Below are 16,166 nucleotides of genomic sequence, written 5' to 3'. Positions count from 1 at the left end.
ATTCATCCAGCCGCTCCAGCAAGCGTCCAGTATTCATCCAGCCGCTCCAGCAAGCGTCCAGCTTTCATCCAGCCGCTCCAGCAAGCGTCCAGCATTCATCCAGCCGCTCCAGCAAGCGTCCAGCATTCATCCAGCCGCTCCAGCAAGCGTCCAGCATTCATCCAGCCGCTCCAGCAAGCCACAAACATTCATACAACATAGACCGCACAAATGGCCCCATTTTTCACAATTCCAATTCTCCAACATAATACTCCACCTAAAAGAACTTCTTTCCGACTTGCCCAACAACACAACCTTAAATCCCTCTCTTCAATTCTAGTCACTCCTTCCACACAACTTCTAGGCCTCACCCTTTTCTCTTTAAGCCTCTTCAATGCTCAATCCCTTACGAAAAAGTCTGTAATATTGAATGACTACCTCATCGATGTGAAACCGGAGATATGTGCAATCACCGAAACATGGTTAAAACCATCAGACACAGCAATAATTAATCAACTACCTACAGAGGCGTACGACGTCTTCTCGCTACCTCGTCATAAAAAAAAGGGAGGAGGCATTCTCTTAGCAACTAAAAAGGACCTCAGATTCTCGCTACAGCAATCCAATTCCAACTCAAAACTTGAATTCGGCTTCTTCACCGCAGACAAGCTTCAAATCCTCCTCGTATATGCTCCCCCAGGACTCTTGGAATCAGATGCCTCTCCACTGGTTGAACTAACCTCTTCCCTCATCAACTTTGACTCGCCAGCCATCATTCTAGGGGATTTCAACATGCACGTTGATAACCCTACCCCATCACCTAACTGTGAAACCCTCCTCACAGCTCTCACAGCGCTAGGCTTCACTCAAATAGTTAATAAACCTACCCACAAAGCCGGCCACACGTTAGACTTGATCTTCGTTAACACTGCAATCAAGACAGTATCTATACCTAATTGCACAAAGGTCCCGTGGTCAGATCACTATCTCATAACTACTTCATTCTCTATAAAAGATACCAACCCGGCTTACATTCCTTTGCCCTCCTTCAATTACAGGAAAACCTGCTCCCCAGAAGACCTTAATAATCACCTATCTCCACTACTCCACCAACTGGACCTGACAGATCCGAACGCAGCACTTCGATCATGGAACACAATCACCGAAACTATAGCCAACAAACTATGCCCTCTTATTACAAAAAAACCACACCAGAATTCCTCCAAAAGACAGCCATGGTTCTCAGCAGAATTAAGAAAGCTCAAACTCCAACTAAGACAAAACGAGGCTAAATGGCGCAAAAACCCAGGAACCAACACCCTTTCAATCTACAAAGCATCTCTGCATCAATACAAATCAAGCACCCTAAGATCCAAGAGGGACTACTACGCCTCAAAGATACACGACCTTGTTTTCGATGCCAAAGCCCTCTTCAGCTATGTAGCCAACCTCACACAAGTTAAACAACCTGAGATCTCACATGACCAAGCTCAATCAAAAGCAGAAGAACTAGCTCTTTTCTTCAACAATAAAATCAATACTCTCCTATCGCAGCTCCCCACGAACCCCACTGTTCCACTAACCACTCCTCAATCCTCAATCAACTACACTCGCTTAGAAGAACTCGACACAACTTCATCCGCTGAGATCCAAGGAATCCTAAGGAAAATGAAACCATCCTCTCATCCTTCGGATCACATCCCAGCCAAACTACTACTAGCAATTCCAGAATCTATCTCCAAAACCCTGGCAGACATCATAAATTGCTCCCTCACACAAGGACTCTACCCGGACAACCTCAAACTTGCCTCACTCAAACCCCTTCTCAAAAAACCAAATCTCGACCCAAACGATCCTAAAAATTTCAGACCGATAGCTAACCTCCCATTCATAGCCAAGATAATGGAAAAATTGGTAAATTCACGACTCTCAAACCACATTGAAGACAACAACCTTCTATTTCCATCACAATACGGATTCCATAAAACCTTAAGCACGGAAGCCCTCCTCATCTCTATGACTGACTACATCATCCTAGGCTTAGACAAAGGACAAGCCTTCCTTCTGATACTACTTGACCTCTCGTCTGCATTTGATATGGTCAATCACTCCCTTCTCATCAACCAATTATCAGCCATAGGTATCTCAGGCACTGCCCTATCATGGTTCAGAACCTTCCTCAGCAATAGAGGTTACAAGGTCAAAATTCATAATAAAGAATCCTCTCTACACCCCGCAGCAGTAGGAGTCCCTCAGGGTTCATCCCTGTCTCCTACCTTGTTTAACATTTATCTGTTACCCTTATGTAAACTTCTCACTGACCTCAATCTCAAACATTTTCTATACGCCGACGATATTCAGGTACTGATCCCCATCGAAGAATCGCTCGCAAAAACACTGTTGTACTGGGAATCCTGCCTCCAAAATATCAAACAACTGCTTACAAGTCTCAACCTGATAATAAATTCATCAAAAACGGAACTTCTACTCATCACTCCTGAAAATAGTTCCATCACATACACTCATCCTATCGTACCAAGCACTACACAAGTGAGAGATCTTGGAGTTCAAATTGACAATCACCTAAACCTGAAAGCCAACATCAACAAAACCACCAGAGACTGCTTTTATAAGCTCCAAGTGCTGAAAAGAATACGACCTCTCTTCCACACACATGACTTCAGAACGATCCTACAATCAATCATTTTCGCAAAGCTGGACTATTGTAACACCATCATGCTTGGTCTCCCTTCATCACATACCAAACCATTACAAATGGTACAAAATGCCTCCGCCCGTATACTCACCAACACCAGGAGAAGAGAACACATAACACCCATCTTGATGGACCTCCATTGGCTGCCCATCCACTTCAGAATAATCTACAAGGCCATTCTCACCATTTTCAAAAACATCCATCAATTAGCCCCAATCGATCTCCATATTCCTCTCCGATTACACCATTCCACAAGACCGACAAGAGATGCTTACAAAGGATCACTTCAAGTACCTCCAGCCAAGACTACCAGACACATCACGCTTAGAGATCGGGCATTCTCCACAGCCGGTCCAACATTATGGAACTCCATTCCCCCCGATCTTAGAATGGAACCCAACATTTCAACATTCAAGAAAAGACTCAAAACGTGGCTGTTCACACAGGCCTTCCCTAACTCTAACTCCATCTAACTCCATCCAACTCCATCTAACTCCCTTCATGCAACAAGCTCAGCTAGCATTAGCGTTAATAGCCACCTTTCACAATGTTATTTATACTTGTATATAACTATCTGATCTTCATTTCCTCTCTCATTCCAAGTTATTGTTTTCCTTGTTATATGTAACTGCTTTTCTGCACTATTGTTTAAATGGTAAAGTTTATTATAATTTCACCCCTGTTTCTTGTGAACCAGCATGATGGGACCACCGTCTTGAATGTTGGTATATAAAAAACTTAAATAAATAAATAAATAAAATAAACTTCACTATTTCTATTTGCGGTTGTGCCACTGTTGACAGAGTTATCCATCTCAATTAGATTTTTCTTTTGCTTATGGATCTTGAAATACTGCATGCATTGTGTTTTCTCTCTCTTTTCTGGTAATACTGCAATGCTTTTCTCAAGAACTTCTTCAGTTTTTAATTTAGAGAAGGCTTGTTCTTTTTGCATTTGGTACATTGTGTGTCTCCTCATCACATGTCTAATTCTACCAGAGCCCACTGTATTCCTGGTTTTTAAAGAATTTCTTAATGACCTGTTTGAGTGGGGGGGTATACCTGTTGGCTGCTCTTCTGTCAAGAATGGGTGACTGTGGGTCCTACCTGAGCCTAATGAATCTCCTTTTCTTGACTCCTGGTTTATTTGTGGTATTGGGGAATTATTTTTTGAGTAATGCAATGTGGGTGTAATACTTTTAATTGAAGCTATTTGATCTTTAATCACAGTCAGCTCCATTTTCAAGGAAGAGAGTTGTGCACAAATTGGGCAAGCTCTAAGTTTCCAGATGCTTTCCCTCAGAATAAAGGCTCCACAGCAGTTACATTGGATAGTCCTCATCTTGGTAATTTGTGAATTGTATTTCCTTGACTGTAACCAATGTACTAATTTATCTCACTGCCAATGGTAATCTAGGCAGTCTTTATTAGAAACAAGCCCCAGGGGTGGGTGGGAGTCAAACAGTTTAGCCTGGGACAAGCTGGGTAAAGCAGGGCACTTCTGGACTGTTGTCTTTGCTTTTTGGTCAATTCTTTTTTAAAAAACAGTCTTTATGCCCCAATATTTTAGTTTGTGCCAGCTAACCCCAAACTAGAGAGATTTTACCAGTTTAAAAGCTGAGAGCTTTGTTTGTGGGTTTTTTTTTCTTTTGTAACTTTATTCAGCAAACAGCAAAACTTACTAGAATAATAACTTACTATAAAGAAATGAAACAGACTATAAAGAAAGTTAAAACACAGACAGGAAATAATCACAGAAGCTTTCTACACAACTTCAGAGCAATAAGCAAAAATAAGCAAAAAATACTTAGCCACAATGAAGATTCCACAATGCAGTAAACAGTTTCACCAAGAGAAATCCCTCTAGCATGTGCACAGGACAACAATTGCATCAGTAGCATGGGATCTTCTTGGTGTTTGGATAATTTCCAGGTTATTGTGGCCTGGTTTGGTCTCTGTTTGAAACAGGATGCTGGGCTTGATGGACCCTTGTATGGCAATTTCTTATGTTCTCATGTTTTTTCAATACAGCTTCTGCATTACATATGGAAGGTGCGTTTCCAGAACACCATGGGCCGGGAGATTTTCTTTGACCAAAAAGGCAACCTGCCAGCTTCCTATGATATTCTGAATTGGCACCTATCTTCAAGTGACTCCTTCACCTATGTAAACATTGGCTACTATGATTCTAGAGCAGCCAGTGGCCAGGACATCAAGATCAACATCAGTGCGATTGTGTGGCATGACGACTATACACAGGTTAGGTGACACTTCTCTATCTTCACAGAAAACAGATTGATAGGATGCTCAGACGTAATGATGGGAAGAACCTTCTTTAATCTGATAGAAATCCAATTGAGTATTTGACTTGGATGGACTTGTTCAATCAAATTCAGGTTTGCATTGCTTTGAATCTGACTCTGATTTATGTTTCATTAATTAAAAGGTGTCTGGGATCTTTAGCTCATAAATAGTCACCACTCCATATTCCAGGAGTTTGCCAGTCTTTATTTTGGGAAGGCTTCTATGAAAAGACATATTAAAAGTTAGTAGTAGTCAACATGTTAATAGTATACTTTGGTAACTAAAGAGAGGTATTACTACTGGAAGAAGTGAAGTAATTACACCTCTGTACTGTACATATCTCTGGTGTAATCCCATGTTGAGTATTGGATAGGGATGTGAATCGTTTTTTGACGATTTAAAATATCGTCCGATATATTTTAAATCGTCAAAAAATCGTTAGGGCCACGATACAATACCAATTCCCCCGATTTATCGTTAAAAAATCGTAAATCGGGGGAAGGGGGAGGGCAGGAAAACCGGCACACTAAAACTTCCTAAAACCCACCCCCGACCCTTTAAATTAAATCCCCCACCCTCCCGAACCCCCCCCCAATGCTTTAAATTACCTGGGGATCCGGCGGTGGTCCAGAACGGCGGCGGTCCGGAACGGCCCCCTCAATAGAATCGTGTTGTCTTCAGCCGGCGCCATTTTTCAAAATGGCCGCCGCAAAATGGCGGCGGCCATAGACAAAAACGATTCGACGGAGGAGGTCGTTCCGGACCCCCGCTGGACTTTTGACAAGTCTTGTGGGGGTCAGGAGGCCCCCCCAAGCTGGCCAAAAGTTTCCTGGGAGTCCAGCGGGGTTCCGGGAGCGATTTCTCGCCGCGAATCGTTTTCGTACGGAAAATGGCGCCGGCAGGAGATCGACTGCAGGAGGTCGTTCAGCGGGGGTTCCGGACCGCCGCTGAACGACCTCCTGCACTCGATCTCCTGCCGGCACCATTTTCCGTACGAAAACGATTCGCGGCGAGAAATCGCTCCCGGAACCCCGCTGGACTCCCAGGAAACTTTTGGCCAGCTTGGGGGGCCTCCTGACCCCCACAAGACTTGCCAAAAGTCCAGCGGGGGTCCGGAACGACCTCCTCCGTCGAATCGTTTTTGTCTATGGCCGCCGCCATTTTGCGGCGGCCATTTTGAAAAATGGCGCCGGCTGAAGACAACACGATTCTATTGAGGGGGCCGTTCCGGACCGCCGCCGTTCTGGACCACCGCCGGATCCCCAGGTAATTTAAAGCATTTGGGGGGGGGTTCGGGAGGGTGGGGGATTTAATTTAAAGGGTCGGGGTGGGTTTTAGGGGGGTTTAGTGTGCCGGCTCACGATTTTAACGATTTTTCACGATAGTTTACACACCCAAACGGCAACAATACGATTCCCTCCCCCTCCCAGCCGAAATCGATCGTTAAGACGATCGAGGACACGATTCACATCTCTAGTATTGGATGAATTTTGGAAACTATACCAACAAAAGCTGGAGACAATTCAAGGAAGGATCAATAAAATGCCCAAAAAATGGTGCATGGCCTGTACTGTTTTATTTATTTATTTTTTAAAATATTTATTGACTGCCATTCCAAGGATCATGGCAATTTACAATAACACATTCATAATATAACATAACTTCTGTATAATACAATTATGAAATAAAAAAACATTTAAAATAAAAGCCACTGTTAAGTACAAATCACCATAAAATCAAAAAAATATGCACTACAATAATATACATAATACAATAAAATATAAACTGCACGAAAAGCTATCTTGACCATTCTGGTAAATGTAATCTTTGCTGTTTGATGTTATCCCACCATCTTACTTGTAACAATCAGTATTTAATTATACTATCCTTAAAATTTAGATTAAAAAGCCATGTTTTCAAACTCTTTTTAAAAATCTTTCTGTCGTAAATGTTCCCACCCATGAGCCAGCAGAGTAGTTAGGAGAATCTCACAGGCAGGAGGCAACAGAACAATATCCCCATGAAGATTAAAGTCACCCATAACGATAGTTGAGGACAAGTCAAGTTTCAGATCAGAAAGCAATTAAATTAATGGTGATGTATTATGCTGAAGCAACCCTGGAAGGCAATAAACTAAACAGATATTTACCCTATTAGATATGACCAACAACACCTCAAAAGGACAGACAATCGACACATCAATCTTTCTAAAATTCAAATCATTATGATATGTAATCATTAATCCTCCACCTCTTCTTCCAAGTATAGATAGGGATAAACAAGAATAAGCAGGGGTCAAAATCTGATTGATAAGTACATTATCTGAATCTCTAAACCATGTTTTGGTAAGACATACACAAGAAAGCTTCTGATCTTTTAGAATATCGTTAATTAGGTCCTTCAAAATTCCGCAATGTGGCAAATATTTATTTATTTATTTATTTATTTATTTATGCAAAAGCTTCTATTCCACTCTCTCCAATAGTAAATTGCCGACAGTGGGAGCATATTTCTCCACACCTCCAAGACTTGCATTGGTTGCCAATGAAATATCTTATTGATTTCAAGATTTTGATTTAGTTTTTAAAGCATTGAAATTTGACGGACCATCTTAGGGGGTCATTTATCAAAGGCTTATTGCACGCTATACAGCCGTATCTCATGCGATAAGCCTCTATTGCATACAAAAAGGGCCTTTTCGCATGCGATAGAATGCAAATTAGAGGAAGGGGAGGAGTTGGGGCGGGGAGGGGAGGAGTCGGAGTGGGGAGGGGGTGAAGTTGGTAGTGTCTTTGCTGCCGGCGATAATGTTACTAATATTATCATCGGCAGTAGCGCGCCGAATAGCATCTTTCACGGTGGTGCTATTTGGTGCGAAAGCTGGCAGCCAGCGAACAGCCGTGGTGCTAAGGCTGTGGGCTTTCGCAGGCCCGCCCCCCCCCCCTTCACCCTCCTGCCCCCTGTTATTCAAAGAATGATGAATCCTGACCTTATTTAGCAAATCTTTTGAAATGCTACATTCCTGCTCGTTCTTTGCAGTCCAGTGTTAGGAAGCTGCTGGTAATCCCATCAGCAAAGGAAGTAAGTTTAAATATTTTATTTATTTATTTATTTAAAATTTTTATATACCGGCATTCATGATATAATCACATCATGCCGGTTTACATAGAACAGGGGTGTACAAAGAACAAATGAGTAACCTATTAGTGAGGAGGAAGCAGTTACAAATAACAAGGTACTAGAACTGGGAGTAGAGAAGAAAGGGAGAGGATAACATTAGATAAAGATATTTACATTAAATTAACATTTTTACAATGGGAGGTAGTTCAGCAGGCTGCAGGGGTTAATCAGTTAATATGTCAAGATCTAGAAGTTTTTCTGTGATGGGGCCTAAGGTATGGAACTTCTTGCCAGAGAAATTGCGTACAATTGACAAATTTTGTCTTTTTAGAAATATTTAAAAGCTCATTTATTTAAGCAACTTTTTAACCTGGAATAAGTGTGTTCTCATTGATGGCTAGCATGATAAAAGGTTTGTTGTAGATTTGTATGTTTTTGAATTATATATTTATTTATTTATTTATTTGTTTGCTTGTTTCTTTAGGTGTTTTATATACCGTCATCCAAGATAAGATCACAGCAGTTATTATCTGCTGTATTTTAAGATTGTTTGATTTTAAGATGTTGCAACCCACCTAGTACAATTGTTTTGCAATAGACAGGATATATATAGTATAAAATAAATAAATAAAAACATTTTTTGTCTGAAAAAGAGTCCCTTGGTTAATTATTAATAGATACATTTGCTCTGTTCCCCTTCACACTTCTCTCCATTAAGGCTCCCATCTCTACCTGCAGTGAGAGCTGTGGTCCTGGGTTCCGGAAGGCCATTCTGGATGGGCAACCTGCCTGCTGCTTTGACTGCGTCCCCTGCTCTGAAGATGAGTTTAGTAACCAAACCGGTGAGTGCTATGAATTCCACCCTGTAATGAGCACTTCTTGTAGGATGGAGGGTTGGTATTAGAGGGTATGGGGGTTCCATCTAGATCAGTTCAATGGGCAAAAATTTTACTGGAATTTTCAATTCTGAGCAGGTGCTAATAGACAGACACCTTCCAACATATATATTGCAAACTTAAAAATTACATTTCCCAACAAGTATTATATTGTATTGTATGTATTTATTATGTGATCTCAGAGGAGACCTATGAGGTCCTGGAAGCTAACAAACATTCTATATCTAAAATATGCATGGTGAAGATTGTCTGGTGGAGGAGGAGGGGTCTGCACAGGGTGCATGGATACACTGGAAGCCACCAGGGAGCGCTGTTCATCATCTGTCACGCATACTATGCAAAGCTGCACATCCCTGGAAAACACAGAGGCAACAACTGGTAGAGTAAAGGGGCCTGGAAGGCTATGAGGTGAATTTTAAGACCCGCGCACATGGACACATCGATTTTATAACATACATGCGCATATGCGTGTATATGTGATCCTGTTATAAAAATCAGCTATATGCGCATGCAGGTGCACATGACTTTATATTGACGTGCGCATGTGTGTGCAAATGCTGCCTCGATCACGTAAGTGGGGGGATTTTAGTACATTCATGCGCTGTCGCAAATATCTGCCTCCCCAGTTCTTTCCCAGTTTACCCCAGAAACCCCCTAGCGAACTTCCTCACTTTTACCCTATTAGCCCCAACCCTTAAAACCCCACTAAGTTTTTGTTATTTTCTTACTTATACGCCATTCCTAGCAGAAGTAAAGTTACGCAGTAGGGGACCCCGGCACGTGCTCGAGCACATAAATACTTACTCCCAGACTTCATATTAACGACTCGGCCTGCCCATGCTCCACCCCTTTCTTGATCTTTTTCATTTGTGTGCATATCAGGAGATACACGCATACTTGCGTGGTTTTTTAAATCTGCGCGTTGCACGCCAGACCAAGTCACACACATATCTCCCGGCTTTGGCACGTGTAGCATTTTAAAAATCCGCTAGCAAATCAAAGAGGATGAATGCAGACTCACAAGTGTGCGGGGGGATATGGAGGAGAGTGCTAGGTTCAAGTGTAATTATTTCCCACCGAAGTTTCGATAGCTGTCAGCTAACTTATCTGGCTAACGTAGCCTACCACCCAGCTGAATATATCTGGCTAGCTTTAGGACACCTCTATGGAGGGACAAGTGTTAGCTGGATAACTTATCTGGCTAACTCACCTCTCCCCGTGACGCCCATTCTCTTCCCTCCACTTAGGAGGATAAATAATTAAAAGTGAATTTGAAGAGCCCGATGCGTGCTGAAATTATCTTCAAAGCTCCGAAATGCACACAGAACTTGGGCTGCGTGCACATCTCACAGAGATTCAAAAAGGGGCGGGGGTGGGCGTGGTCTGAGCGGGGCATGTGTCCTCCGGGGCAGATCCAAAAGATGTGCATGTCAATACTTACACACCTGCTTGCACACCCAGGTGCCATGCTGTGTAATTTTACTTCTGCTATGGAAGAGGTTTAACTTACAAATAACAAAAATAGCCATTTCTCATGGGTTTAAAGGGACTGAGGAAACTGGGGGGCGTGCAGGCTATTAAACCAGGGGGGTTTGGAGGACTTAGCTTTTAACTGGTTGAACTGGTGGATGAACTGGGGAAACTGGCAATGGTGTGGATGAGCGCCCATTATGAAATACCCTCACTTACATGGTAGAAATGGGATTTACGCACCTAAGCGTGCACCCACTTACAACTGAGCAGACGTGTGCGCGACCTGAGCATTTTATAGCATGCACGTCTATGCACCTGCAAGTTATACAATTGCCGCACCCCTGGGCTCCGCTTTGTAACCGTCTTAAAGGTGAATTTTAAAAGCCTGGCACACACATTAATTAGAGGATGAACTAATAAGTCAGGCTTGTTCATCGAGTGGATTTGAAAAGCCACCTGAATCCGTGTAAATCTCCAGGAATGCACGCATCAAAGTTTTCCAAAAAGGGCAGCACGTGGGCATGGTCTGGGTAGGGAATGGGTGTTTTGGAGCATGAATCAGAGATCTTCACATAAATACTTACGTGGCTGGGCACACGCCCAGATCCCCTGCCGTGTAAGTTTACTTCTGCTATAGAGGAGGGGTAAATTATACTATAAAGAATAATAGGCAGATCTGCGGGGTTTTAATGGTCGGGGTTAACTGGGGAGAGTGAAGACTATTAAACTTGGAAGACTTACCCTTTAATTGGGTGAACTGGGGATAAACTGGTTTAACTGGCAATGGTGTCAGCGCATGCCATGTTAAAATCCCCTGATGTATACAGTAGTGGTTAAGGCATTTAGTGTAGCTGGGTTTAAAATGGTTCGGATAAGTTCCTGGAAGAGAATCCCATAAACTGCTATTAATCATTAGGGATTAGCCACTCTTCATTACCAGCATTAGTAGCTTGTGATCTTTTTAATGTTTGGGTACTAGCCAGGAAATTGTGACTTGGATTGGCCACTTTTGGAAACAGGATACTGTCTTGATGGACACTTGGTCTGACCAGGTATGGCGTATCTTATGATCTTATGTAACCGGGATTTGCACACCCATGCGTGTGCCCCCCCCACTTAAAATTTGGTGCACATGTGCATATGGCAAGACTATTTTATATCATGTGCATATGTTATAAAATGAGGATTAGACGCCACGGTCTTTTTCAAAACTTTATTGAAGTGGAGACTTATATATTCTTAAGACCCAATATATACGTCTAAACTTCAATAAAGTTTTGAAAAAGACCATGGTGTCTAATTCTTGTTTTCTTCCTGACGGCTTTCTTAGACCACCTACCTTCATGCTTTTTAGGACCTATGTTATAAAATGGCCATATCCCTGGGTGAAGGCTGACACTCACACTCATATGTGCACTCACACGCTGGTTTGAAAGTTACCATACATGTATTTATACAGCTAAGTGGTGGTCACTGACAGTAGCTGAATATTTAAAACAAACTACTTAGCCATATACATTGGAACTTATCTGGCTATAGGGATGTGCAGCCAAAATGTTTTCGTTGCATTCGTGATTCGGATTCGTCGGGGCGCAAATGCGTTACATTCGGCCGTATGGCGCCCCGATGCGTTAATACGGAGAGTTAAATTCGTGTCCCAGCTAAAATTAAAATTAACTACAACCCCCCAGCCTCCTGACCCCCCCAAGACTTACCAAAACTCCCTGGTGGTCCAGCGTGGAATCCAGAAGCCATCCCTGCACTCGTTTGCCGGTTTCATCATGGCGCCGATAGCCTGTGTCACAGGGGCTACCGGTGCCATTGGTCAGCCCCTGTCACATAGTCACCGGCGCCATCTTGTGCTCCTACCATGTGACAGGGGCTGACCAATGGCACCGGTAGCCCCTGTGACATAGTATGGGCAAAGGCTATCGGCGCCATTTTGAGTCCTGGCATCGGACGGCCGGCGTGCAGGAGGTCGCTCCGGGACACCCGTTGGACCCACAGGGACGTTTGGCCAGCTTGGGGGGGCCTCCTGACCCCCACAAGACTTGCCAAAAGTCCAGCGGGGGTCCAGGAGCGACCTCCTGCACGCTGGCCATCCGATGCCAATACTCAAAAAGGCGCCGATCGCCTTTATGAGGGCAAAGGCGATCGGCACCATTTTGAGTCCCGGACCCTCAAAATGGCGCCGATGTGTGACATAGTCAGGGCAAAGGCAATCAGCGCCATTTTGAGTATTGGCATCGGACGGCCGGCGTGCAGGCGATCGGCGCCATTTTGAGTCCCGGACCCTCAAAATGGCGCCGATCGCCTTTGCCCTCACTATGTGTGATATAGTGAGGGCAAAGGCAATCGGTGCCATTTTGAGTATTGGCATCTGACTGCCGGCATGGAGGAGGTCGCTCCCGGACCCCCGCAGGACTTTTGGCAAGTCTTGTGGGGGTCATGAGGCCCCCCAAGCTGGCCAAAAGTCCCTGTGGGTCCAACGGGGGTCCCTGAGCGACCTCCTGCACGCCGGCCGTCCGATGCCAGGACTCAAAATGGCGCCGATAGCCTTTGCCCATACTATGTCACAGGGGCAACCTGTGCCATTGATCAGCCCCTGACACATGGTAGGAGCACAAGATGGCACCGGTGACTAGAGATGTGCATCGTTTTTTGTGTTCATGTCGTTCTTCGTTTTTCGGCCGCCATGGAAAATGTCGTTTTTTTTCGGTTCGGGTCTTTTTTTTCGCGAAAAATCAAATTTTAGTTAGTGCGTGCTAACTCTCCGTTAGCGCGCGCTAACTCCCCGTTAGTGCGCGCTAACTCCTGTTAGCGCGCACTAACAAAAACCGTTAGATTTTGTTACTTTTTGTTACTTTTTGTTAGTGCGCACTAACGGGAGATAGCGCGCACTAACGGGGAGTTAGCGCGCACTGACTCCCGTAAGTGCGCACTAATAGGAAAAACGAATTTTTGCGAAAAAACAGGAAAATCCTGATTTTTTTCGGGCTCCCTAAAACATGCCGAATTGGACAATTTCGTTGCAATTTTCCAATTCGGCAAAAACTAATGCACATCTCTACCGGTGACCATGTGACAGGGGCTGACCAATGGCACCGGTAACCCCTGTGACACAGGCTATCGGCACCATGATGAAACTGGCAAACGAGTGCAGGGATGGCTTCTGGACTCCACGCTGTTCCACCAGGGAGTTTTGGTAAGTCTTGGGGGGGTCAGGAGGGTGGGGGGTTTAAATTTTTATTTAGGAGGCCGAATAAAACAGAAATCTGTTAAATACGTGGGGAGTCGTGATGCGTTTCACCTCCCCAAGTATTTAACACATAGGACAAAATAAGTTGCGGATTACAAATACGTGGAAAACGGATGCACACCCCTATCTGGCTAAGAGGCACTGAATATAGGCCTCAATATTGTAAAGAACTGTGTATGAGTGCGCCCTTCTTGCCATGATGCAGCCTCGTAGGTAGAATCCTGAGACTCTCGCCAGCAGTGGGTGAGCAAGTATTGGCACAGGCCAGACTATGACTGATCCTAAAATCTATACAAAGACCTGGCTGCAGCTGAAACAAGGCAAGGACAAGACTGATGGCTTGAGGCTTATGGCTTGAGACAAGGCTTACGGCTTCAGGCAAGGCTGATGGCTTGAAACAAGGGTGAGGCCGAAGCGGAGATGAAGACTGCAGCAGAGCCACAGGCAAAGAATGAAACAAAGCTGAAGGCTGAGAAGATGGAACCAGGCTGGAGATGAAGGCAGGAACCAATGATAAGAACTTGAGCAAGACAGAAGACTAGAACCAGAAGGAGAAGGAACCAGGAGACCTTTTTGCTGAGGCAACGAAGCCAAGTCCAAGCAGGCTAAGTAGTTTTGAGTGTGTGTGACATCATCATCAGGGTAGATACCCAACTCTCTCAACAACATGTGCAAAATCATGCACACCGATGCACATATACTCCCTAAGCATCTCTTTGCCGGGTCCTAGTAGCACACATGTCAGAGCATCCAATGGTGGCTCTCTGCTGCATGGTGAACATCTGCCACCGAGGAATTTGGGAAGGTGACCCCCTCCTCAAGTCCCCTTCTCAAGCCTCTTCTCTTTGACTTCTCAGGTGATGAAGGTACTAATTTACCAATTGGGGGCTTGGGGGTCCAGACCCAGGATCCAGAGATTCTTTGGTTTCCAGACTGGACTGAAAAACCATTCAAAGCAGAAGACTTAACTGAAAAAAAGATTGAAAGCTTGGACAAACAGTGAGACTGGTCCTGATCGACAGACAAATGTTTTTTGGCAGGAGGACAACACAGTTCAGAATTCACATGGGAATAGGATGTACATTGAAGTAGCAAAACCTGCACTTCACACGAGGTGGTTTGAAGTGAAGAGGCCAGAGACAAAGATGAAATGATACAATGTTCTCGGCAGGATGGACCCCATTGGTTAATCTGTAAGAAATTCTAGTCAATAGATGGTTGATGAAGACTCAGCCAGGGTAGTCCAAGTACAAGAGGGCTGGATGCTTTAGATAGTACATAAAACTTAATGTTTTCTTGTAGAGACCCAATCTGAATCATGATGGGCGAGGAAGCTGTCGTCACACAACCAGGTAAGGGTTTTCCGTTGATGGACGAAATGAGAAGAGGGTGGTTAAGCTGTAGTAGGGCAACCACATTGATGTAGCAATGATTCTCCAGAATCTACTAAAGCTTTAGTCTGAACTACATATATTCCATAGGTAAGACACACCAGAATCATTAGTAGTGGAGAAGAAGCAGGATGGTGCAACGCTGCCTTCCCGATGAGACTTCTCTTTGTAGAGTTTTCTAGTCTGAGGGGGCACTGATGGACAAAATGATCTTGTGCAGCACAGTAGAGACAAATATTTTGCGATCTTCACTTTTGTTTCTCATCAAGTGAAAGTTGGGTATTACATGGGTTCTTCGAAAATAGCCATTTTCTATGCTTCCAGGATGGATTGTGAAAGATTCAGAGGTCTGGGACCCACGAGCGATGTCCCAGAGAATTCGTATTTTCACGAATCTGTTCCTGGAATCTCAGAAAGAAGAGATAAACAAAAGATGAGTATATTAACATACAAAATAATATCCACCAGAAAAAAAAAAACAAGTGACTTAAAAAATTAAAGAAAATAATTATACATCTTGAAAGTAATAGTCTAATCGCCACATGGGTACCCAATAAGAAACTCTATTGTAGCACACAGCAGCTACGTTTTCCTTTATTTGTAATAAAAAACAGAGTGCCACCAAAATTGTATATTAAGATGAGCTGATGATTTCTAACATAATAAAACTTGTTGGATAGCAATAGAAATAAAGAAGTTAAACAATTTAGCCTGTGGAGAGGGAAATGGAGGATCCAGGGCTAAGGATTTAGCAACAATTGTTATAACCTAGAGAGATGTGAACCCTTGGAACGAGGGGGAGTTGGTACTACCTGAGGAGACAACTCCTCGGATTCCCCCGTCGGGTGGCGAGACGGAGTCGAAGTGGGAGCTAGCCAGTTCTTCGCCGCTGGTAGCCCGCGGTCCCACCAGGAGGAGCCTGTAGGGACCCGGGCCGCTGGGACTTAGGTGGACCTTTGAGAGGTCGAAGAGGTGCGGAGTCGGTGCAAGGGCCAGCTGGGTTTTCGCCACTGGAAGCCTGCAGTCCCC

The 16,166-nt window shown here is 44.0% G+C and overlaps 1 protein-coding gene across 1 annotated transcript in view; it reads left to right on the top strand.

Annotated features, from left to right (window-relative positions):
- Positions 1–4,764: 4,764 nt before the first annotated feature.
- The window catches only part of LOC115081107 (vomeronasal type-2 receptor 26-like), a 28,614-nt gene continuing 17,212 nt past the window's right edge, over positions 4,765–16,166 (top strand). Inside the window, exons 1-2 of the mRNA XM_029585620.1 lie at positions 4,765–4,953; positions 8,786–8,960. Coding sequence (XP_029441480.1) covers positions 4,765–4,953; positions 8,786–8,960 — 364 coding nt within the window. The remainder of the gene's footprint in view (positions 4,954–8,785; positions 8,961–16,166) is intronic.

This window comes from Rhinatrema bivittatum, chromosome 19, assembly GCF_901001135.1.
Source record: "Rhinatrema bivittatum chromosome 19, aRhiBiv1.1, whole genome shotgun sequence".
Classification (NCBI taxonomy): Eukaryota; Metazoa; Chordata; class Amphibia; order Gymnophiona; family Rhinatrematidae; genus Rhinatrema; species Rhinatrema bivittatum.
The sequence above is the reverse complement of the archived record's forward strand: the minus strand, read 5'-3'. Positions and strand labels throughout refer to the sequence as shown.